At 41.0% G+C, this 25538-nt stretch overlaps 1 protein-coding gene across 3 annotated transcripts in view; it reads right to left on the reverse strand.

Annotated features, from left to right (window-relative positions):
- Positions 1–25427, reverse strand: part of LOC126161949 (phospholipid scramblase 1) — a 157632-nt gene extending 132205 nt beyond the window's left edge. Inside the window, exons 1-2 of one of the 3 annotated variants that reach the window (XR_007534976.1) lie at positions 25307–25427; positions 20719–20782 (exon numbers count right to left, since the gene is read on the reverse strand). Coding sequence is in view for 2 of the 3 variants with exons in the window: in XM_049918129.1 (XP_049774086.1) it covers positions 20719–20767 (49 nt within the window). In the remaining variant the exon portion in view is untranslated. Of the gene's footprint in view, positions 1–20718; positions 20783–24477; positions 25085–25306 lie in introns of those variants that run through there. The other 2 variants (XM_049918129.1, XM_049918130.1) reach the window with 2 other exon arrangements.
- Positions 25428–25538: the final 111 nt, after the last annotated feature.

Consider the following 25538-nt stretch of genomic DNA (forward strand, 5'->3'; position numbering starts at 1 on the left):
ATGACATGCCTCGCTGAGGCCGCCCGAGAGCTACCACTGCAGTGAATGACTGCTACCTACGAAATATGGTTTGGAGGAACCCTGACGGCAACACTACCATGTTGGATAATGCTTTTCATGCAGCCACAGGACATCGTGTTACGACTCAAACTGTGCGCAATAGGCTGCATGATGCGCAACTTCACTCTCGACGTCCATGGCAAGGTCCATCTTAGCAACCATGACATCATGCAGTGCGGTACAGATGGCCCCAACAACATGCTGAATGGACCGTACAGGATTGGCATCATGTTCTCTTCACCGATGAGTGTTGCATATGCCTTCAACCAGACAAATGCCGGAGATGTGTTTGGAGGCAACCTGGTCAGCCTAAATGCCTTAGACACAATGTGCAGCGAGTGCAGCAAGGTGGAGGTTCCCTGCTGTTTTGGGGTAGCATTATGTGGGGCCACGTATGCCATTGGTGGTCATGGAAGGTGCCGTAATGGCTGTATTATATGTGAATGCCATCCTCTGACCAATAGTGCAACCATATCAGCAGCATACTGGCAAGGCATTCGTCTTCATGGATGGCAATTCATGCCCCCATCGTGCAGATCTTGTGAATGACTTACTTCAGCATAATATCGCTCAACAAGAGTGCCCAGCATGTTCTCCAGACATGAACCCTATCAAACATGCCTGGAATAGACTGAAAAGGGCTGTTTATGGATGACATAGCCTAACAACCACTCTGAGGGATCTACACCGAATAGCTGTTGAGGAGTGGAACAATCTGGACCAACAGTGCCTTGATGAACTTGTGGATAGTATGTCACAACGAATAAAGGCATGCCTGTATGCAAGACGACATGCTACTGGTTTTTAGGGGTCTCACTGTATGGTGGTACAACATGCAATGTGTGGTTTTCATGAGCAATAAAACAGGCGGAAATGATCTTTATGTTGATCTCTATTCCAATTTTCTGTACAGGTTCTGGAACTCTCAGAATGGAGGTGATGCAAAACTTTTTTTGACGTGTGTAGAATGCAGTGAAGGCAGCTCTAAACTTTGTATTGTGTGTGGGACTAGTGCTTTTTTGAAAAACACATTAGAAAAGGATTTTCTTCTTTCACAAAAGGTCATTCTGGAATGAATGATTTTTCATATTCAAGAAGATACTAAACTGACATATGTGATGACCTGAGACAATTTACGTATCATGCAACATTTGGATTCAATAGACAAGGTTCAAAAGTCACAAGTTCGAGCACTGCTTGCTCTAATGCAAAGCAACTAAAATCAAGGGGATGACTGTTATTGAATTTTTGCTTGACTGTCATCAGTTTGCTCATTGAACATTACTCTGCAGATTGTTACTGGTGATAGGTTGTGATGCCTTTATGCTAACTTCTTAGGAAGAAATTAATAGCTGGGCACCAACAAACAAGATACACTTGAGCAAAGGGCAGTAAGACATAATATTTTGCATCTTGTGTCTCAGAAATGTTGTTGTGTACTATGAACTGCTCCCTAGTGGTGTTTCCATTGCAGCTGGCATTTGATGCCACCAACTAGAAACACTTTTCGGCCGCATTGTAAGAAGAACGACAGACAGAAATCCATCACATGCTGCCACTACATGATAATGCACTCAGTCGATTTCACAAATAAAACTATCCAGGATCTTTTTTGGGAAGTCATTTGTTTATTATTCTACTAATTATGACCTCAAATGTTTACCTTTCCTGCTCCTTAACGAAAAACAATCAAGACATTCATTTCCAGATAAAAACACACTTCCAAATTGGTTTGATGACATCTATAACACAGATCCAGTAGGTTTCCACAGTCTTGGCATCAGTAAATTATCTGAGCATTGTCAGACTGTTTTAGATAATGTGAAGGAATACATTGTTGATGATTGATTTCTCTCTGATGTTTACTGTTGTGTTCAACCAACTAACAGAAAGCACTATTAAAATATGCACTGTACCAATACAAATGAAATACAATGTACCATAATAACCTTACAACAAAAGTCTATTTTAATAAAACATAGTTGTTTGACAGTTTTTCTGGTGTGCCTATATGTGACTCTACATCTCCACTATACAGTGGAGTAGCAATCTATCCTTTTCTTAATATTGTCATTAGTCCATCCTTGATTTTCCATTGTTTAATAAAACATAAGGTATCTGTAATTACATTGTGCCTATATTGCTATGAATTAATGAAATATTACTAACTCTGGACTTTAAAGCAGTCTGTGTGTACTTGCTGTCCTGGGTCACTCTCAAGCAATAGGAAAAGGGACATTTCATAAACAAAATAAATAAGATTCTCTTACTGATTTTCGATCTGGCTGCTTGTATCTCTGTCACAAAATGCCTAAAAACCTGCCCTTCAGTAAGACTGTAAACACAAACCACAGCAGCCTTCATTTTATAGCTTACCTCAGAACTAGTGAAACATTATGGTATTTCCCTCTCCCTTATTGTGCCAGTAGTGTCAAGGACAGCTAAATCACAAGATAAAACATGAGATAGATATAATTTTCAGGTGGAATGTCTTTCCTGGACTCAAAACCATAAATTAGTAATCTTATTTCATTCCTTATGTGAAAACCTCTCAGATTATTCTATGGAAATGATACAAATATATCAATTAAATTTAGGAGGATAAACCATGAAGCAAATCTTTGATCACAGAGATGCCAAACACATCCTGCGTTGTAGCCAATATTCAATTATAACAGAAAGAATACCATCTGATATGTTCGTGGAATAGGCTGTGAAGTGACCACAGTGGCTTTCTCGAAGACATCCTGCTGAGAGCCAGAATACCCAAAGGATATGTGTGTGAGTCTTATCTGAATTTCAGGTTTAGTGACTAGAGAATAATTATTAATAATACTCACAAGCACCAATTTCAAATCAAAGGTCATAAATCAATAACTGTCACAATTATTTGAGTTCTTCCGTCTTCAGCCCACTGAAAGCTAAAAAGGGCACTTCACCAGATGCCACTTACAATTTTGGAGAATCTCTAGTGGTGCATCATTAGTAGGCAGCACATCTTTATAAAATACAGGGTGATCAAAAAGTCAGTATAAATTTGAAAACTGAATAAATCATGGAATAATGTAGATAGAGAGGTACAAATTGACACGCATGCTTGGAATGACATGAGGCTTTATTATAACACACACACACACACACACACACACACACACACAAAATACAAAAGTTCAAACCGACAGATGGCGCTTCATCTGATCAGAATAGCAATAATTAGCATAACAAAGTAAGACAAAGCAAAAAAAAAATCTTTACAGGAAATGCTCAATATGTCCACCATCATTCCTCAACAATAGCTGTAGTCGAGGAATAATGTTGTGAACAGCAATGTAAAGTATGTCCGAAGTTATGGTGAGGCATTGGCGTCGGATGTTGTCTTTCAGCATCCCTAGAGATGTCGGTCGATCACGATACACTTGCGACTTCAGGTAACCCCAAAGCCAATAACCGCACGGACTGTCTGGGGACCTGGGAGGCCAAGCATGGTGGAAGTGGCAGTTGGGCACACGATCATCACCAAATGATGTGTGCAAGAGATCTTTCATGTGTCTAGCAATATGTGGTGGTTCCAATAAGACCCCATGTCATTCCAATCATGTGTGTCAATTTTTACCTCTCTATCTACATTATTCCGTGGTTTATTAAGTTTTCAAATTTATACTGACTTTTTGATCACCCGGCATGTTTCTTGAGATCACTGCCATTGGCACTAACTCCAAAAGTGAACCACGCTAATAAAGAGACAACACAAAACTGATTGCTAAATGTGAACATCCACAGAAAGACTTTGTAAGCTACACACAGTGTAAAGTTCAAAATCAAGAAGAGCTACGTGTAGGAAACCATATGCATTGACAGAAAATGTGGGCTCAAAAATCCGTTGAAAGTGAAACCAGCGAATGCTAGACTTAATTTCTGCCTATGAAAGAACTGCTCAGCAGTGATCATTTCTGTCATGTTTTGGTCCATACTGCCACCTCTCAAAATATGAAAATCAAGGGGCTTGCAGTATAACAGGCCCACTATCAGAGGTATTTTCGACTCTGTCATTTCCAGACCAGGGTCCCTTACTTCAAATTCAAAGAATTACTTTTCTCCGTCATCCCTGAAAATTTGTGCCATCATTGTGGAATTGTGCTACAGGTATACACCTGCGTTCATTGTCGTACATTATGAGACATCCGCAATGAGTGTGGTGACTGTAGGGAGGTAGTGGGTGTGAACGATGGTATGGTAGGCTGTAACACCTGCTTTGTCAGCTCCATAATGGGGTGCAAGACTGCTTTGAAAGAAATTAATTTGTTGGCAGAAAGATGCATACACAGTATTTTCTGCAACTAAATGGCACATAATAGATCTGAGTTCTGCACAGGATGCAGAGGTTTTGATGCTATTCACACAGTGTCGAGCAATTCTTTCAAAGCCAGAAATTAATTCTGAGCTATAATCTAACATACTGGTAATTTGGCGTTATGAATCGGAGGCGAAAGGATATTCTCGGCAAATTCTACAACTGCCTGTCCATCTATGCTGTTGCATTACAACTAAATAATTCTCATCTGAATATTATAGTAGCCTAGAGGTGTCGTTCATATGAAAACGTCAGGGGCTAAATTAATATCACTTTGCACAGACACTTCATAGAATTTCAGCACCATGCTCAGCTTGAGAAACCAGTTGTTACTTGGGTTCTCTCTGTCTTAAGGGTACAGCAAGTTAAAAGGCCCTTCAACATGGACACTTTTTGTTTTATTGACAAAGCATCAGAAGTAATAATACTGCAATCATTACAAGTAGGTGAGTTTTGCCATTCTTTCAGTATTTATAGACTGAATGATGGCTTTGCTTAATGATGACTGGGATAGACGTTCTGTGTTCTTGTTCCTCATTCTGGTGGCGACTGCTTCTCCTTTCACATTAGCTGTATTAATTTTCTCCGTTCCTTTCGGAGACTGCTTTTTCAGATGTGGCATATGGTTCCGATGCAAAGTAAGCTACCTGATTTGGAACTACACTCCTGGAAATGGAAAAAAGAACACATTGACACCGGTGTGTCAGACCCACCATACTTGCTCCGGACACTGCGAGAGGGCTGTACAAGCAATGATCACACGCACGCCACAGCGGACACACCAGGGACCGCGGTGTTGGCCGTCGAATGGCGCTAGCTGCGCAGCATTTGTGCACCGTCGCCGTCAGTGTCAGCCAGTTTGCCAGTTTGCCGTGGCATACGGAGCTCCATCGCAGTCTTTAACACTGGTAGCATGCCGCGACAGTGTGGACGTGAACCGTATGTGCAGTTGACGGACTTTGAGCGAGGGCGTATAGTGGGCATGCGGGAGGCCGGGTGGACGTACCGCTGAATTGCTCAACACGTGGGGCGTGAGGTCTCCACAGTACATCAATGTTGTCGCTAGTGGTCGGCGGAAGGTGCACGTGCCCGTCGACCTGGGACCGGACCGCAGCGACGCACGGATGCACGCCAAGACCGTAGGATCCTACGCAGTGCCGTAGGGGACCGCACCGCCACTTCCCAGCAAATTAGGGACACTGTTGCTCCTGGGGTATCGGCGAGGACCATTCGCAACCGTCTCCATGAAGCTGGGCTACGGTCCCGCACACCATTAGGCCGTCTTCCGCTCACGCCCCAACATCGTGCAGCCCGCCTCCAGTGGTGTCGCGACAGGCGTGAATGGAGGGACGAATGGAGACGTGTCGTCTTCAGCGATGAGAGTCGCTTCTGCCTTGGTGCCAATGATGGTCGTATGCGTGTTTGGCGCCGTGCAGGTGAGCGCCACAATCAGGACTGCATACGACTGAGGCACACAGGGCCAACACCCGGCATCATGGTGTGGGGAGCGATCTCCTACACTGGCCGTACACCACTGGTGATCGTCGAGGGCACACTGAATAGTGCATGGTACATCCAAACCGTCATCGAACCCATCGTTCTACCATTCCTAGACCGGCAAGGGAACTTGCTGTTCCAACAGGACAATGCACGTCTGCATGTATCCCGTGCCACCCAACGTGCTCTAGAAGGTGTACGTCAACTACCCTGGCCAGCAAGATCTCCGGATCTGTCCCCCATTGAGCACGTTTGGGACTGGATGAAGCGTCGTCTCACGCGGTCTGCACGTCCAGCACGAACGCTGGTCCAACTGAGGCGCCAGGTGGAAATGGCATGGCAAGCCGTTCCACAGGACTACATCCAGCATCTCTACGATCGTCTCCATGGGAGAATAGGAGCCTGCATTGCTGCGAAAGGTGGATATACACTGTACTAGTGCCGACATTGTGCATGCTCTGTTGCCTGTGTCTATGTGCCTGTGGTTCTGTCAGTGTGATCATGTGATGTATCTGACCCCAGGAATGTGTCAATAAAGTTTCCCCTTCCTGGGACAATGAATTCACGGTGTTCTTATTTCAATTTCCAGGAGTGTATATTACTCCTAGCCTATGAAGTCTCTCTGTGGATGTTCAAGTTTTGCAGTAAATGCTGTGTTGTTATCTTCTCATTTGCATTCCTCTGTTTTGGAGGTAACCACACTGTTTTATGAAAAATATTTTCAAACTGTTTAACGACCAAAAGACATGATGCCTACTCATATTATTTACAGTATAACCACCGGAACGCTCCAGAAATGTGAATCCTTTCTGGTGAATGAGCTTTTCAGCATTCAGCATACTTGAGACAGAAAAACAGAAATAACTATCACAGTTATTGTATTTCATTTACAGTTGGTGCACCTAAGTATTATAAGTAATTATGCTCTAGTATCTATAGTCAGTTACAGAAATGGAAATAAAACTCAGTAACATTTACTTTCAGTATTCTGACTCCCAGCAGTGACATCTTTGAAACGTAAGCTGTATTCACTTATGAGCCCGCTCAACGCAACATCGCCTGGTATTCTTTCTGCTGGAAGTATAATTGAATCTTGGTAAAAATGCAAAATAAGTTTGGCAGCTCTGTGAGTGATGAGTTACTTCCTGAATGGCACAGAATTATTCTGCTAAATTCACTTGACTCTACATGTCATTACCATTGAATAAGCTTTGCAACTTTCACTTAAGGTGAGACATAAGATTATCTAATTATAGTTTTGAGTCCAGGAAAGTCATTCCATGTTGAAAGTGCAACTAATTTCTTCTTCCATACTGCAATTTATCTATTCTAGTCACCATTGGGGCAATAGGGAGAGGGGCGTTTAGCTAGCTCTGAGGTAAAGTGATCACCTGTCAAATGAAGGCTGTGTTGGTTCACAGTTCCAGTCTCGCTGAAGGCCATATTTTTAGCCATTTCATCACAGAGCAAAAAGCAGTCACATCGACATTCAATAAGGAAACCTTAAGAAAACTTCTCCAGCAAATATTACCTCACTAGTTTTAGTACTACATAGTGAAAAGATGAAAAACTTATTACACTGCACAACTGATAATACCTCTTTTCACTTCTGCTGACATAACTTACAGTTTTTGTACATAAGTAATTTTAATTATCAAATTACACACTTCCATTCTACTTGAGTATGGCTGAACAGTAAGTAAACACTAACTGCTTCAAAGCCCGAAGTGAATAATATCTTACTAATTCATGCAGATATAGGCATGCTCATGTTACATGTATTAATGTTTCATTAAAATAGACTTTCATTGTAAGGTTATCATGGAAAGTTGTATTTCATTTGTATTAGCACAGTGCACATTTTAAGAGGGCTTTCCATTAATATACTGAACACAACTGCAAATATTTATCCCACATGAACTCTATATTCTCTAACATTACCTAAAATTGTCTGACAATGCTCGGGTAGTTTACTGATTCCATGCCTGTAGAAACTGACTGGTTATAGATGTCAACCTGGGTTTGAAGGAAGATTTTTGCCTGGAAACAAATTTACTTGACGTTTGTTTGATAAGGGATGGGAAAGATAAACATCTGAGGGCATAAGATCAGAATAGTAAGAGTGTGAGAGATGACATACCAAATAATCTCCTGAATAGTTTTGTTTTTGAAATCAGCAAAGTGTATTATTGTGTAATAGCAATTCACGATGCAGTTTTGTCTGTCATTTTTCTTACACTGCAATGTCTTTCTTGATATGGCTCATCCATTAATTTCTTCTAAGAAGTTAAAATAAGGCATCATAACTTACCACCAGTAACAACACTGCATACGAATGCTCAATGAATGAACTGATGATGTTCAAGCAAAAATGCAGTAACAGTCACCCCCTTTGATTTTTGTTGCTTTTAATTAGAGTATGTAGTATTCCTATGCTCAACTTTTGAACCTTGCCTACTGAATGCAAATATCGCATGGTGCTTAAATGGTCACAGTTCATCACACACGTCTGTTTTTGACACTTATGTCTAAGACTGTATATAAACACAATAATTTGTCCAATGAAAAATATATAGAACCATCTATAGTTGTATTATCAAGGCAAAACACAATTACTTTCCATGTGTACAGGTCACCAGACGGAGACAAAAAGTGCTTTTCATTTACAAGGAAGGACATGGGGAAGAAATTTACTCTCCCAAGAAAAATATAACCATATGTGCTGTCTTCAATGCTGATTTCTCAAAATCCAAGAAATTCAAAGACAATAGTATACATTCATTGTATATAAGCCCAACATTAATGGAACCAGCTGGGAAAACAACAACTTCTACATCTATCATAACTAGGTGATGCTAAATACCTGCAAAAATGCACATAAAACATACGAGGTAAATACAAGTTTTAGCACTCACTACACCCAAATTCTTACAATGAATGATTCAAGAGATTCGCAATACTGTGAATAAAACACACTGTAAGAATTTCAGTACTGAAAATATGGAATATTTTTGTTCCCTCCTGAAGAGGGAATATTAGAATGATATATCTAAAAACAAAGATGATGAGACTAACCAAACAAAAGCGCTGGCAGGTCGATAGACACACAAACAAACACAAACATACACACAAAATTCAAGCTTTCGCAACAAACGGTTGCTTTGTCAGGAAAGAGGGAAGGAGAGGGAAAGACGAAAGGATGTGGGTTTTAAGGGAGAGGGTAAGGAGTCATTCCAATCCCGGGAGCGGAAAGACTTACCTTAGGGGGAAAAAAAGACAGGTATACACTCGCGCACACACACACACATCCATCCGCACATACACAGACACAAACAGACATTTGTAAAGGCAAAGAGTTTGGGCAGAGATGTCAGTCAAGGCGGAAGTACAGAGGCAAAGATGTTGTTGAAAGACAGGTGAGGTATGAGCGGCGGCAAATTGAAATTAGAAATTAGCGGAGATTGAGACCTGGCGGATAGCGAGAAGAGAGGATATGCTGAAGGGCAAGTTCCCATCTCTGGAGTTCTGACAGGTTGGTGTTAGTGGGAAGTATCCAGATAACCCGGACAGTGTAACACTGTGCCAAGATGTGCTGGCCGAGCACCAAGGCATGTTTAGCCACAGGGTGATCCTCATTACCAACAAACACTGTCTGCCTGTGTCCATTCATGCGAATGGACAGTTTGTTGCTGGTCATTCCCACATAGAAGGCTTCACAGTGTAGGCAGGTCACTTGGTAAATCACGTGGGTGCTTTCACACGTGGCTCTGTCTTTGATCGTGTACGCCTTCCGGGTTACAGGACTGGAGTAGGTGGTGGTGGGAGGGTGCATGGGACAGGTTTTACACCGGGGGCGGTTACAAGGGTAGGAGCCAGAGGGTAGGGAAGTTGGTTTGGGGATTTAATAGGGATGAACTAAGAGGTTACGAATGTTAGGTAGACGGCGGAAAGACACTCTTGGTGGAGTGGGGAGGATTTCATGAAGGATGGATCTCATTTCAGGGCAGGATTTGAGGAAGTCATATCCCTGCTGGAGAGCCACATTCAGAGTCTGATCCAGTCCCGGAAAGTATCCTGTCACAAGTGGGGCACTTTTGGGGTTCTTCTGTGGGAGGTTCCGGGTTTGAGGAGATGAGGAAGTGGCTCTGGTTATTTGCTTCTGTACCAGGTCGGGAGGGTAGTTGCGGGATGTGAATAGGGAAGGGACTGTTTGATGTGGAATGGGTGGCAGCTGTCATAATGGAGGTACTGTTGCTTGTTGGTGGGTTTGATGTGGACGGACGTGTGAAGCTGTCCATTGGACAGGTGGAGGTCAACGTCAAGGAAAATGGCATGGGATTTAGAGTAGGACAAGGTGAATCTGATGGAACCAAAGGAGTTGAGGTTGGAGAGGAAATTCTGGAGTTCTTCTTCACTGTGAGTCCAGATCATGAAAATGTCATCAATAAATCTGTACCAAACTTTGGGTTGGTAGGCCTGGGTAACCAAGAAGGCTTCCTCTAAGCAACCCATGAATAGGTTGGCGTACGAGGGGGCCATTCTGGTACCCATGGCTGTTCCCTTTAATTGTTGGTATGTCTGGCCTTCGAAAGTGAAGAAGATGTGGGTCAGGATGAAGCTGGCTAAGGTAAAGAGGAAAGAGGTTTTAGGAAGGATGGCAGGTGATCGGCGCGAAAGGAAATGCTCCATCGCAGCGAGGCCCTGCACATGCGGAATATTTGTGTATAAGGAAGTGGCATCAATGGTTACAAGGATTGTTTCCAGGGGTAACAGACTGGGTAGGGATTCCAGGCGTTCAAGAAAGTGGTTGGTGTCTTTGATGAAGGATGGGAGACTGCATGTAATGGGTTGAAGGTGTTGATCTACGTAGGCAGAGATGCGTTCTGTGGGGGCTTGGTAACCAGCTACAATGGGACGGCCAGGATGATTGGGTTTGTGAATTTTAGGAAGAAGGTAGAAGGTAGGGGTGCGGGGTGTTGGTGGGGTGAGGAGGTTGATGGAGTCAGGTGAAAGGTTTTGTAGGCGGCCCAAGGTTCTGAGGATTCCTTGAAGCTCCGCCTGGACATCAGGAATGGGATTACCTTGGCAAACTTTGTAAGTAGTGTTGTCTGAAAGCTGACGCAGTCCCTCAGCCACATACCCCCGACGATCAAGTACCACGGTCGTGGAACCCTTGTCCGCTGGAAGAATGACGATGGATCGGTCAGCCTTCAGATCACGGATAGCCTGGGCTTCAGCAGTGATGATGTTGGGAGTAGGATTAAGGTTTTTTTAAGAAGGATTGAGAGGCAAGGCTGGAAGTCAGAAATTCCTGGAAGGTTTGGAGAGGGTGATTTTGAGGAAGAGGAGGTGGGTCCCGCTGTGACAGAGCACGAAACTGTACCTGGCAGGGTTCAATTTGGATAGTGTCTTGGGGAGTTGGATCATTAGGAGTAGGATAAGAATCATTTTTCTTCGTGGCAAAGTGATATTTCCAGCAGAGAGTATGGGTGTAGGACAGTAAATCTTTGACGAGGGCTGTTTGGTTGAATCTGGGAGTGGGGCTGAAGGTGAGGCCTTTGGATAGGACAGAGGTTTCGGATTGGGAGAGAGGTTTGGAGGAAAGGTTAACTACTGAATTGGGGTGTTGTGGTTCCAGATTGTGTTGATTGGAATTTTGAGGTTTTGGAGGGAGTGGAGCTGGAAGTGGGAGATTGAGTAGATGGGAGAGACTGGGTTTGTGTGCAATGAGAGTAGGTTGAGGTTTGCTGGAAAGGTTTTGAAGGGTGAGTGAGTTGCCTTTCCTCAGCTTTCAACACTACCGCTGCTATAAAATCCACCGTTTCTAGCTCACAAACAGTTCCTTTCACCTATTAAACAACTTTTTCGGCTAGTTCTAATAACTTTTGCTTTATTTCCATTTCCGTTTTTCTCACATCACCGATCGTTTTTAGCCGCTTCCCACAGGTTTTAACGTCATTATTTCTTCATCAGACAATTGTTAGCCTCATTTCCATAATCTGCCACCACCAAACCACTCCTTTTAATACATCTACACGTAGTTTTTTCGAAATTTTCCCGAATTTCTCCACCCTTTAACGTGTTTTGGCGGCAACACAACCACCTAACCTTTATGCACATTGTTGTCTACCTACACAAGTTCACCACAGGATCAACATAGCCCAGCTCTAACCAACACTTTTTCGCCTTTTTTCACACCAGATCTCCATTTGCTTTCTAGTTCACCTTTATCTCTTCCCATATATTTTTATATTTATTTTCATTTTCATTTCAGCCTCATGTTACACTTTCCACCTTCTAATACCATGTCACCCTCACAACACCTCCACAACGACCCCATTAAGTTTGATTTACATTCCCCCCGCAAACATGCCTTCGCCCTAGCCAGATAACACTCCGATATTTTATTTTCTCAGGCTTGTCTGACATTTGGCATCACCCCCAAAGGCCTCACACTTAAAGTTCCCATCTCTGGCTGCAACCCTTCTTTCCATCAGTCCCTATACCAGTTCCAAACTGAACAATCCATTGCCCTCACCCACCTAATCCTTCACCTACACATCAACTCAGCCAATCAACACACCCGTCAACTCCTATCCTAATAAAAGTCCTCAATCTTCCCTCTCCCACATCCACACCAGCTGTTCAGAGCATCCTCCTACAGGCCAACCGCAAATTAGAACAGCATGTCACCCTCCACCATAAAAAACTATCCAGTCGCCTGGTTTCCCACACCGGAAAGGCAACTCACTCACCCTTCACAACCTTTCCAGCAAACCTCAACCTACTCTCATTGCACACAAACCCAGTCTCTCCCATCTACTCAACTCCCACTTCCAGCTCCACTCCCTCCAAAACCTCAAAATTCCAATCAACACAATCTGGAACCACAACACCCCAATTCAGTAGTTAACCTTTCCTCCAAACCTCTCACCCAATCTGAAACCTCTGTCCTATCCAAAGGCCTCACCTTCAGCCCCACTCCCAGATTCAACCAAACAGCCCTCGTCAAAGAGTTACTGTCCTACACCCGTACTCTCTGCTGAAAATATCACTTTGCCACGAAGAAAAATGATCCTAATCCTACTCCTAATGATCCAACTCCCCAAGACACTATCCAAATTGAACCCTGCCTGGTACAGTTCCGTCCTCTGTCACAGCGGGACCCACCTCCTCTTCCTCAAAATCACCCTCTCCAAACCTTCCAGGAATTTCTGACTTCCAGCCTTGCCTCTCAATCCTCCTTAAAAAACCTTAATCCTACTCCCAACATCATCACTGCTGAAGCCCAGGCTATCCGTGATCTGAAGGCTGACCGATCCATCGTCATTCTTCCAGCGGACAAGGGTTCCACGACCATGGTACTTGATCGTCGGGAGTATGTGGCTGAGGGACTGCGTCAGCTTTCAGACAACACTACTTACAAAGTTTGCCAAGGTAATCCCATTCCTGATGTCCAGGCGGAGCTTCAAGGAATCCTCAGAACCTTGGGCCGCCTACAAAACCTTTCACCTGACTCCATCAACCTCCTCACCCCACCAACACCCCGCACCCCTACCTTCTACCTTCTTCCTAAAATTCACAAACCCAATCATCCTGGCCGTCCCATTGTAGCTGGTTACCAAGCCCCCACAGAACGCATCTCTGCCTACGTAGATCAACACCTTCAACCCATTACATGCAGTCTCCCATCCTTCATCAAAGACACCAACCACTTTCTCGAACGCCTGGAATCTCTACCCAGTATGTTACCCCCGGAAACCATCCTTGTAACCATTGATGCCACTTCCTTATACACAAATATTCCGCATGTCCAGGGCCTCACTGTGATGGAGCACTTCCTTTCACGCCGATCACCTGCCACCCTACCTAAAACCTCTTTCCTCATTACCTTAGCCAGCTTCATCCTGACCCACAACTTCTTCACTTTCGAAGGCCAGACATACCAACAATTAAAGGGAACAGCCATGGGTACCAGGATGGCCCCCTCGTATGCCAACCTATTCATGGGTCGCTTATAGGAAGCCTTCCTGGTTACCCAGGCCTGCCAACCCAAAGTTTGGTACAGATTTATTGATGACATTTTCATGATCTGGACTCACAGTGAAGAAGAACTCTAGAATTTCCTCTCCAACCTCAACTCCTTTGGTTCCATCAGATTCACCTTGTCCTACTCTAAAGTCCATGCCACTTTCCTTGACGTTGACCTCCACCTGTCCAATGGCCAGCTTCACACGTCCGTCCACATCAAACCCACCAACAAACAGCTGCCACCCATTCCACATCAAACAGTCCCTTCCCTACAGCCTAGGTTTCATGGCAAATGAATCTGCTCCAGTCCGGAATCCTTGAACCATTACACCAACAACCTGAAAACAGCTTTCGCATCCCGCAACTACCCTCCCGACCTGGTACAGAAGCAAATAACCAGAGGCACTTCCTCATCTCCTCAATCCCGGAACCTCCAACAGAAGAACCCCAAAAGTGCCCCACTTGTGACAGGATACTTTCCGGGACTGGATCAGACTCTGAATGTGGCTCTCCAGCAGGGATATGACTTCCTCAAATCCTGCCCTGAAATGAGATCCATCCTTCATGAAATCCTCCCCACTCCACCAAGAGTGTCTTTCCGCCGTCCACCTAACCTTCGTAACCTCTTAGTTCATCCCTATGAAATCCCCAAACCACCTTCCCTACCCTCTGGCTCCTACCCTTGTAACCGCCCCCGGTGTAAAACCTGTCTCATGCACCCTCCCACCACCACCTACTCCAGTCCTGTAACCCGGAAGGTGTACACGATCAAAGGCAGAGCCATGTGTGAAAGCACCCACGTGATCTACCAACTGACCTGCCTACACTGTGACGCATTCTATGTGGGAATGACCAGCAACAAACTGTCCATTCACATGAATGGACACAGGCAGACAGTGTTTGTTGGTAATGAGGATCACCCTGTGGCTAAACATGCCTTGGTGCACGGCCAGCACATCTTGGCACAGTGTTACACCGTCCGGGATATCTGGATACTTCCCACTAACACCAACCTGTCAGAACTCCGGAGATGAGAACTTGCCCTTTAGCATATCCTCTCTTCTCGCTATCCGCCAGGTCTTAATCTCCGCTAATTTCTAATTTCAAAGTGCCGCCGCTCATACCTCCCCTGTCTTTCAACAACATCTTTGCCTCTGTACTTCTGCCTCGACTGACATCTCTGCCCAAACTCTTTGCCTTTACAAATGTCTGCTTGTGTCTGTGTATGTGCGGATGGATGTGTGTGTGTGTGTGCGCGCGAGTGTATACCTGTCCTTTTTTCCCCCTAAGGTAAGTCTTTCCGCTCCCGGGATTGGAATGACTCCTTACCCTCTCCCTTAAAACCCACATCCTTTTGTCTTTCCCTCTCCTTCCCTCTTTCCTGACGAAGCAACTCTTTGTTGCGAAAGCTTGAATTTTGTGTGCATGTTTGTGTTTGTTTGTGTGTCTATCGACCTGCCAGCACTTTTGTTTGGTAAGTCTCATCATCTTTGTATTTGGATATATTTTTCCCGCGTGGAATGTTTCCCTCTATTATATTCATATCATTAATAAGAATGTAGTTAATCAGACAACAACAGAAGGAACTTTGTATAGTATTAACATCATTAGAAATGAAAACAACACAGTTAAACTGCTTGAACTGGTGATTAACCAACAACTCTAGGGTAGAACACATGAATTATCTCAGCAGGAAACGAGCTTGGGTACTTTTTCATTGTACAAATGGAAGTTAAATGAGAACAAATAGTTGTTACTCTTCTCATTTTTTGCTTTCTTCCATTCCCAGCTGCAGTACGGAATATCACTGCAGTGTTATCCTGGTGTATTTCTCCAGAAACTAGATATACTTTGAGATGCCTGAAGAAAGCAGTCTGATGCACATTACAATTAGCATGCAGAGAGTCCTACAGAAAATAATTTAAATGCCTTTGTATAATGACAGTCCCCAGCTTGTAAAGTACAAAGTGATTCTTCAGCTTCACTACTGTGAAACAAATCTCTTCTACTAAACACGTGCTCACTGCTCTTCAAGTGTGCATTATACACTGAAGAGCCAAAGAAACTGGTGCACCTGCCTAATATCGTGTAGGGGTCCTGCGAGCATGCAGAAGTGCTGCAACACGACATGGCATGGACTCGACTAATGTCTGAAGCAGTGCTGGAGGGAACTGACACCATGAATCCTGCAGGCCTGTCTATAAATCTGTAAAAGTATGAGAGGCTAGAGATCTCTTCTGAACTATATGTAGCAAGGCATCTCAGATATGCTCAATGATGTTCGTGTCTTGGGGGTTTGGTGGCCAGCAGAAGTATTTAAACTCAGAAGTGTGTTCCTGGAGGAACTCATAGCAATTCTGGACATGTGGGGTGTCACATTGTCCTGCTGGAATTGCCAAAGTCCACTGGAATGCACAATGGACATGAGTGGATGCAGGTGATCAAACAGGATGCTTATGTATGTGTCACCTGTCAGAGTCGTATCGAGATGTACCAGGGGTCCCATATCACTCTAACTGCAAACACCCGTCCCATTACAGAGCCTCCACCAGCTTGAATAGTCCCCTGTTGATATGCAGGGTCCATGGACTCTTGAGGTTGTCTCCGTACCCGTACACATCCATCTGCTTGATCAATTTGAAAAAGACTCGTCCAACCTGGCAACATTTTCCAGTCATCAACAGTCCAATGTTGGTGGTGACAGGCCCAGGCAAGGTGTAAAGCTGTGTGTTGTGCAGTCATAAAGGCTACAAGAGTGGGCCTTCGGCTCCAAAAACCCATAACAATGATGTTTTGTTGAATGGTTTGCATGCTGACACTTGTTGATGGTCCAGCAATGAAATCCGCAGCAATTTGTGGAAGGGTTGCACTTCTGTCACACAGAGTGATTCTCTTCAGTCTACGTTGGTTCCATTCTTGCAGGTTTTTCAGCTGCAGCGATGTCAGAGATTTCATGTTTTACTGGATTCCTGATATTCACGGTACACTTGTGAAATGATCGTACAGGAAAATCCGCACTTCATCACTACCTCGGAGATGCTGTGTCCATCGCTCTTGTGCTGACAACATCATCGTGTTCAAACTCACTTAAACCTGAGAGCCTGCCATTGTAGCAGCAGTAACTGATCTAACAACTGTACCAGACACTTTTTGTCTAATATAGGCATTGCTGATTGTGTATTCTACCTCTTTACATATCTGTGTATTTGAATACGCAGGCCTATTCCAGTTTCTTTGGTGCTTCAATATAAGTCAGACAAAATTTTTGGAAATTTAAAATATGGTGTGATATTCATGCATACTACACCAGAAACAGTTTTATTTGTTGCTGTTGCCTTCTTTAAGATCTACTATGATCAATAATAACTGTAACTGCTTAAGTATAAAATTGTTCATAAAGTTAGCATAATTAGATCATTAAGTACCACTAACTAAATATAATGGACTTTTCAAAACTTGCCCAAAATAAAATGAATTTGATTCAGTTCAATAATTCTTAGAAACTAATCATTAAAATATATGTTTTTCTTATGTAATTATATAAATCATCTTTTAGTAGTTAAGCAAGCTCCTTACTTTCTGTACCATTTATGTAACTAATTATTGTGTAAAACTTGACCACACTGTATGCCTTCATGAATTTTTCTGTATGAAAACTACTAAAAAGACAAATGAAGCTTCTGAGTCATTGGATTTAGTTGTACACAGAGACAGGCTGCACTCCATCCAGGTGCCAGTTGTGGTGAAGGAGGGGTGGAGGATGGGGCGAAGGCTGAGCACTTGATCAGTCATCACTTAGTTAATGTTAATTTGTACTCACAGCTACTAACTTATTAATTTTATTTTACACATAAACACATGGGCAACAGATCATTTTATATGAGTAATATATTTCTATGCACTTGTGACTACATGTTTAGTTGGGCCCACCTTTAAAATGAATTTACATTAATGACATCGTGAATGCTAAAGTGTGGAACATAGGTTTTCTGTAAATATTTTTATTTGAAAAATTTAATAACTAACTATGTGTTTTAGTGTTGTATGCACGAAAATAAAAGAAGATTCTACAAAAGTGGTGTGTGCAATTCCTGAAAAAAGTTTATATAGCAATGTATTTTTGAATACTATGTCTAGATTAGCTAATCAACCTAATTTTCAAGATCACCTGAGTGTGCTAAGGTAATGGTAACACCTGGCCAATGGATAGCCTAAGGCCATCTCTTCTTGTGCAGATGTTGCATGAACCACCCCTAAAGAGATTAAAAAATTCACTGGATTGCTAAAAAGTAATAATTTACCTGGTTATGAGGTGTTTATAGGTTTATATTAATACCTTTATCAGTATTTATAGGATTACCCTTAAGCCAACTTTTTGATCAGTCAGTGACTTGGGATGTATTTCCTTATTTTGAGAATGTGTCGTTTGATAGAATGCTAATCCATTTTTTGGAGAACAACTTATTAACTGCCTCTCAGTTTGATTTTAATACAGAATTTTCCATGGAGCAACTAACATTTGACCTCACAAATGAAGCCCTGGCAGAGCTAAAGAAGAAAAAAATATCCTGCCAGTAATTGTGATTTGGCAAAACCTTTCAGTTTGTGCATCATAAAATTCTATTTGGCAAACTGAAATGTTATGGCATTAGTGGTGTACCGCTTGCATGGGTGGAATCCTCCCTACGTAGCAGAAAGCAGACTGTCTCAGTATCACAGGCATGAAACTAACCTCAGGATGGGGAACATTACATATGGGATCTCACATGGATTGGTACTGGGACCATTTCTTAACCTATATAACCAATATTTCAATGGCTTTAGATAGCAGATCAGAATACAAGCACACTAATCAAGTATCGTAACTCAAACTTTTATTGCTCAATTGATAGCAGAACAGGCCAACGCCTGGATCACAGCAAAAAAATTGAAGTTTTAGTCTCACAAAGACTTATACTATATGATATTGTACATGCAAATATTACCTAGTACCGAAAGTAGACACGTATAATGGTCATACACTAAATGAAACACACTCTGTCAAGATCCTTGGGACCCAACAACTTAAAATGCAGTCAGTATGTAGACAACTAATCCAGGAGTTCGATTCAGCATGTTTTGTCCTTAGAAGCATCACTCAGTGCCTTAAAACAATCAGGCATATTTTGTATTAACCAGTGGAATTATCACCTGAGGCAATGCAGCATAAGCAAATCAACTATGAGGGTATGCTGAAAAGTAATGCCTCCGAATTTTTCATGTGAAAACTCTTAATTTTTTTTTTAAATAAAACTAACTTTATTACGGTGTGTCACATAACAATATTGGTGTGTGAGAAGCAGCATGCTGTAACAGCATTTTTAATGCAAAGAGTTCATCCACACATGGAGCACCCTCTCCTGCTGCATGACAATGCCAGTCCACACATGAGTGCTGCGACATCTGCAACACATTGATACCTTGGATTCAACATCATCGATAATCTTTCACACAGTCCTGATTTGGCCCCATTCAATTTTCATCTGTTTCCAAAACCTAAAGAAAATATTTGAGAACGTCACATTGATAGTGATGAAGAAGTACAAGCAGAGGTGAGATTATGGCTCTATGAAGAAGTCATACATTCTACACTAATGGTATCAACAAAATGGTCTCTTGTTGGGAGAAAAGTGTTTGTCACCATGGGACTATGTTGAGAAATAAATATGTAGAACATTAATAATGTTTTATTTAAAGAGATTTAAGAGTCATCACACAAAATATCTGGAGGCTTTTCTTTTCAACATATCCTCATATTTATTTAATAGAACTGAACAGTAACAACTTTGTGCAAAGAGGATTGCCATCATCTTGCAGAATCCTTTTTAAGATTTTTTGAATTCTTACACTCAGTTCTCAGTAGATTTACTCCTTGATGGTTATTGCTGCTGACAATAAAAATTTACGTCTACTGTACTGTGAACTATAAAATCACAATAGAAGACACAAAAATAATTTTCATGTAAGCTCTGCTTCCCATTCTAGGGTTCAGATAGGAGTTATGTACTCTGGTGTAAAGGTACCTCCTCTAATTTCTAATCTAACATGAAGCAAGAAAATAGGAACCCAGCCTTGCTCAAGAGAAAAATAAAAACATGATTAGCCCCTCTTTCTGTTGCCTGTAAATCTTCATGACTAATAGTGATGTACTGTAACTATGACCAATAATTACAGACACAATAGTGTTCTTTGGAAAAAAAAAGTGACATACACAGAGAATATCAAGCTACTAATAGGAGGTAAACAGGAGCTTATTTCAATGTAGCAGCTTTCTTTTTAATTTATTTCATTAAATTTAGCTGACATGAGAATGAAAGTGTGAGGCAGTATAGTGACAGTTCATTGTCAACATAGTTAAAAGATCATGTTTGTATGCCTTTTGTTGATGTACATCTTTACTCATTCCTCAGCCCTAAAAGTGCTACTCCTTGATGAGATCTAGACAGTATGAGGGAATGAGGGAGTGAATGAGTGATTAAACTGAACATGGAAGATATGAAAGAATTCCCATAAATGAAGTGAAGTTCATATGCAGTCAAATTTAAGTTTCTGAGGACTGGTGTTAAATATTTTAATTAATCTCTTACCTATATACATTTCTTACACAACTAGTATGAATTCAGTAGCAGAATAAAATTTGTTAAGTTGTTTAACTTCTACTACATCACTCAGAAATAAGAAACCCAGATAAGGAGTACATCTAAATAGTCTTAGCATAAGGAATAGTTATTTAGTCATACCAGAGTATGGTGGTGGATAACCAGGTTGTCCACTGGGTTGATATGACATGTCTGCTTCCTGCTCCTGCACAAAGAATAAGAACACCTGAATATTAAGTTAGTCACTGATCAGAGTGAAGAGAATGAGACCATCATAACCAAGAGTACACAGGTAGCCAATGTATTTAACAATCAGTTGGAGTAGATGACATCTCTAACAAGTTATTAAAACAATGTGGAGCAATCACAGCTGATGTTTTCAGTCACATATGTAATGCATCACTGACTCAGGATATTTTTCCAGACAGATTAAAATATGCCATTGTCAAGCCTCTCTACAAAAAGGGGGAAACTACAGATGTCAATAATTACCGGCCAGTATCCTTACTTACAGCATTTTCAAAAATCTTTGAGAAAGTAATGTATTCAAGAGTGTTTAGTCATGTCAACAGTAATGGGATACTTAGAAAATCACTGTTCGGATTTCAGAAATGCTGTTCCACTGATACAGATATATACAATTTCACTGTTCATATAATAGAGTCTTTAATTAGTAAAATGTCACCAGTAGGAATATTCTGCGACTAATCCAAAGCATTTGATTGTGGGAACCATGACATTATGTCCGAGAAATTACAATTCTATGGTAAAAATGGAACAGCATATGAGTGGTTTAAGTCATATCTACAGAACAGGAAGCAAAAAGTCTCTTTATATGCTTCAAGTGATTCAAAGGAGTTTGCCACTTCATCTAACTGGGGTGAAATTACATTAGGTGTTCCACAAGGTTCGATCATGGGTCCCCTCCTGTTCTTGATATATGTGAACGACCTCCCTTCTTATGTGAAACAAGATGCTGAACTGACACTCTTTGCTGACAATACAAGCAAAATTATTAATCCAGTAAAAGGAAGTCCGATAGAAAATGATACAAATAAGGTCTTTGGAAAAGTTATTAATTGGTTTTCTGCGAATGGGCTTGCTCTGATCTTTGAAAAAACACAGTACATCCAATTTTCTGCTGCAAAAAGTATAATTCCTTCAATAAACATAACACATCAAAAGAAGTCAGTAGCCCGGGTAGAGCATGCTAAGTTTTTAGGTGTACATATAGATGAGAATCTTAATTGGAAAAGTCATTTTTGGATCTCCTAAAGCGACTAGGTTCAGCAACTTTTGCAATCAGAATAATTGCCAATTTTGAGGATGTAGAAATTAGTAAGCTAACATACTTTGCATACTTCCACTCTCTGATGTCATACAGAATAATATTCTGGGGCAACTCAACACTTAGGCAAAAGGTATTCACTGCTTTAAAGAAAGTAGTTAGAATAATGTGTGGGGTCATAGTCAGTAGCCCGGGTAGAGTATGCTAAGTTTTTAGGTGTACATATAGATGAGAATCTTAATTGGAAAAGTCATTTTTGGATCTCCTAAAGCGACTAGGTTCAGCAACTTTTGCAATCAGAATAATTGCCAATTTTGAGGATGTAGAAATTAGTAAGCTTGTAGGCATGTGTTTAAAAGGTTAGGCATCTGTTTAAAAGGTTACAAATTCTTACAACTGCTTCACAGTACATTTACTCAATAATGAAATTTTTTCTCAACAACATGGACCAGTTTAAAATAATCAGCGACATTCATGATTACAATACCAGAAAAAAGAAAGACCTACACCATCCTTTACTTAACCTATCTTTGGCACAGAAAGGGGGAAAATATGCTTCTTTAAGACTTTTTGATAAAGTACCAGGTGAAATAAAATGTCTGACAGACAGCAGTAATAGTTTCAAAAACAAATTGTAATCATACCTCCTTGACAACTGCTTCTATACCATAGATCAATTCTTGAATATGAGTAAATAAATCTGGAGACATAACATATGCATTTTGTGCCATTTAAGAGAATGTGATAGATAATAGAAATATTTAGGTTTAACACTATAATGAAAAAAAAAAAACCAATCTTGTTTCCTGTGTGCATTTCTTGTGCATTTGACATGTTCCACATCTTAATGGATTTCCCGTGCTATTGATCAATGGAACACATAACTAACTAACTCAGTAGTGGTTTAGAGATTACATGTTATGATACTTATGAATATCCGATCTTGAAAAGTTTGCACACTTACCTCACTTTTACATTATTCAGAAATGTGGCTGGAATGGTACTTTTAGTGATAAACTAATTTAATGACACATTGAGTGTATTTTCCTTTATGTATTAATTTACTGTCTCTCTCTTATCTTTGATTACATGGCCACACAACTTCTTATAATCCTCTGACTTATAGATGTGATGGGCTGCAACCTAATCTCTTCACATGGTGTTATCTGCTGAGAAAATTCTTTTCTGGTTGAGTTTGAAAATTATCTACTATAAATCTGTTTTTAATTCCTAATGTAATTTGAGCCGTATACCATCATAACTCATTTGATCTCTAAGGTGTTGTCACCTGGCTCTGACTGCTTACACTTGATGGACAGATACTGAAGATACAAGAATTAGAAAAAAATACTATTAACAAAACAACTAATATGGTGTAAGGGCAGCTTTAACATCCAATACAGCCAGAGCAAACCTGGCTGGCAATCCACACAATTTTATGCCGTTCCTCTCACACACACAATTACAGTTCCTTCAAAAATATATATAACACAGCCCACAATGATATTCAAATCTACCTATGTGGGAGGACATGTTACTTCACCCTCTTGCTCATAATACCAGTCTTGAAGACTGTAAGCCATGTGAGTGGGCACATCTTCATCCGAATGTGATCCCTCATAACAATATCTGAACAACTGACTTTTGCACTTACCTTTCCTGTCAGTGTTGCAATAAAACTCACTTAAAATAATAACATGAATGCCTAACCTATTACAGAATCTTCATTGTGGTTCAAAATTGGAAGAAAAGTAATCTAGCTTGTGCAATTCCCTAAAGTTTTTCATAAATACAAACTACATTGGGCTACAGCAGATGTATTGAAGCACATTGAACACTTATCATTTAGCACCAGTTCCATTGCTCTCTGAAGTCTTTTACTTGCATTCATCTCTTCAGAAATGTTATGTAAACAGCAGTTCCACTGCAATTGACTTTTTTGTGTTTCCCACAACAATGTTTTCGTTGAGTTTATGTTCTTTACATGCAGAGTAAGGTCAGTGACATGTTGTCCTTCATATGTAACTTTTCTATGCTCTGCTCAACTCACAATAAAAACATAACAAATGGGTGAGTGTCACAATGGTGGTGGTCATACAGTTTGCTTAACATATGTTTGCAATGAATGCCCAGAAATAACCACAGTCACATATGAAGCTGTTTAAAGGGTAAGCACGGTTCATTAACTCAAACAATGAAAACCATCTAGTTCTTAATTTAGAAAGAAACTGATAAAATACTGAACACTACCTACATCATTTCTGCACTGTTATGCATTTACGAAACATTTCTTCATGTAATCAAATATATCTTTTTGTAGTATAGATGCCTTAGACAGACATTATAGATTTATTTTTCATTTTATTACATTCACACTATGAAAGGACATTTTAATGTTTCAGAATAAAAAAAGCGCTTGACACTTTACTTTAAAGAAACTCAGCACCACTATTTGTATGCCCAACATGTGTAATACTTCACATACTCACAAGAAGAGGCTAAGATATGTGGGGCACAAAGGTAGAATTCATATCACACAGGATATTTTTTAAACCAACTTTAAATCACATACAAGGGCTCTAGTGCTGTATGTAGTAGCATACAGTACTTACGCATGACAGTCTTTCGTGTCAGTAACATTGAGTTTTCACACGAGGAGAAAAGTCTGAGCAACAGTTTCCACACGAAATGCAACGATAAAAAATTTTAGTAACAACAGATAGCCTTTTTCACAAATGGTGAAAATTTACTCATGGTGAACTACTGTTATTTAAAAATTCTTTCTTGGAATAGTTAGGGCGTCAATAATTATTCACGTTTATGACGACAATCTCTAGGTGAACAGAGTAGGTCCGTAATATTTCATATTGACACTGTGTAAATATAATTACAATAGTACAATGAACTATATTAATTTGCACGCTTTCTTAGTTGATACCAATCTGCGAACTTGATCGTATTTATTTAACTTTGTGTAAGCTTAGAGGATCTATGCAAATGTTGGTTCGCTCGTTAATATTCTTTTTACGAAGCTACTTCAGACAAGTGCTACACTATGTCAAGGAGGGAGTAAAGCAATACTTTTCACAAGCGAATGGAAATATGCACAACTCTAACTCTAGACGTTGGTTTGATAAAGAGAAAAAATCTCTACACTTAGCTCTTCCTAGATTACATTTTGACGCAACCTGTACGCTACCATATTATGTTCTACACACATGTTACAAAGTTACACTAAGCAGGGAAACGGTAGGCCGCATACGCTAATGTTACTGGGAGTGTCATCTGCTACAGAGAGAAAAGCAAACAGAGATTGACGAATCTGATATTAATTATAACATAATACAATAAATGATTAGACAATTGCAGAAAGCGTTATAATAAGTATGTGGTAATTAATTATCACTTGGGAGCCAAAGGGCGAAATAAATACTTTCCTACCTTTACAAACAAATCGCAGACACCTCCGTATCTTTCTGCTTATTATGATGATGCAATCCGCACTGTACACGGTCACGTGACAATACGTCACAGCCACAGTAATTCACTTTCTACATTTGCCACTAGAGTACTCTGATGTTTACTATGTGAAGCGGTGGCGATCTATGAATCGTCATATCCGCTCTAGCAGTTACTGAATTCACCGCTAGAGACCGCTAGGTGTCATCCAATG

This window comes from Schistocerca cancellata, chromosome 2 (assembly GCF_023864275.1).
Source record: "Schistocerca cancellata isolate TAMUIC-IGC-003103 chromosome 2, iqSchCanc2.1, whole genome shotgun sequence".
Classification (NCBI taxonomy): Eukaryota; Metazoa; Arthropoda; class Insecta; order Orthoptera; family Acrididae; genus Schistocerca; species Schistocerca cancellata.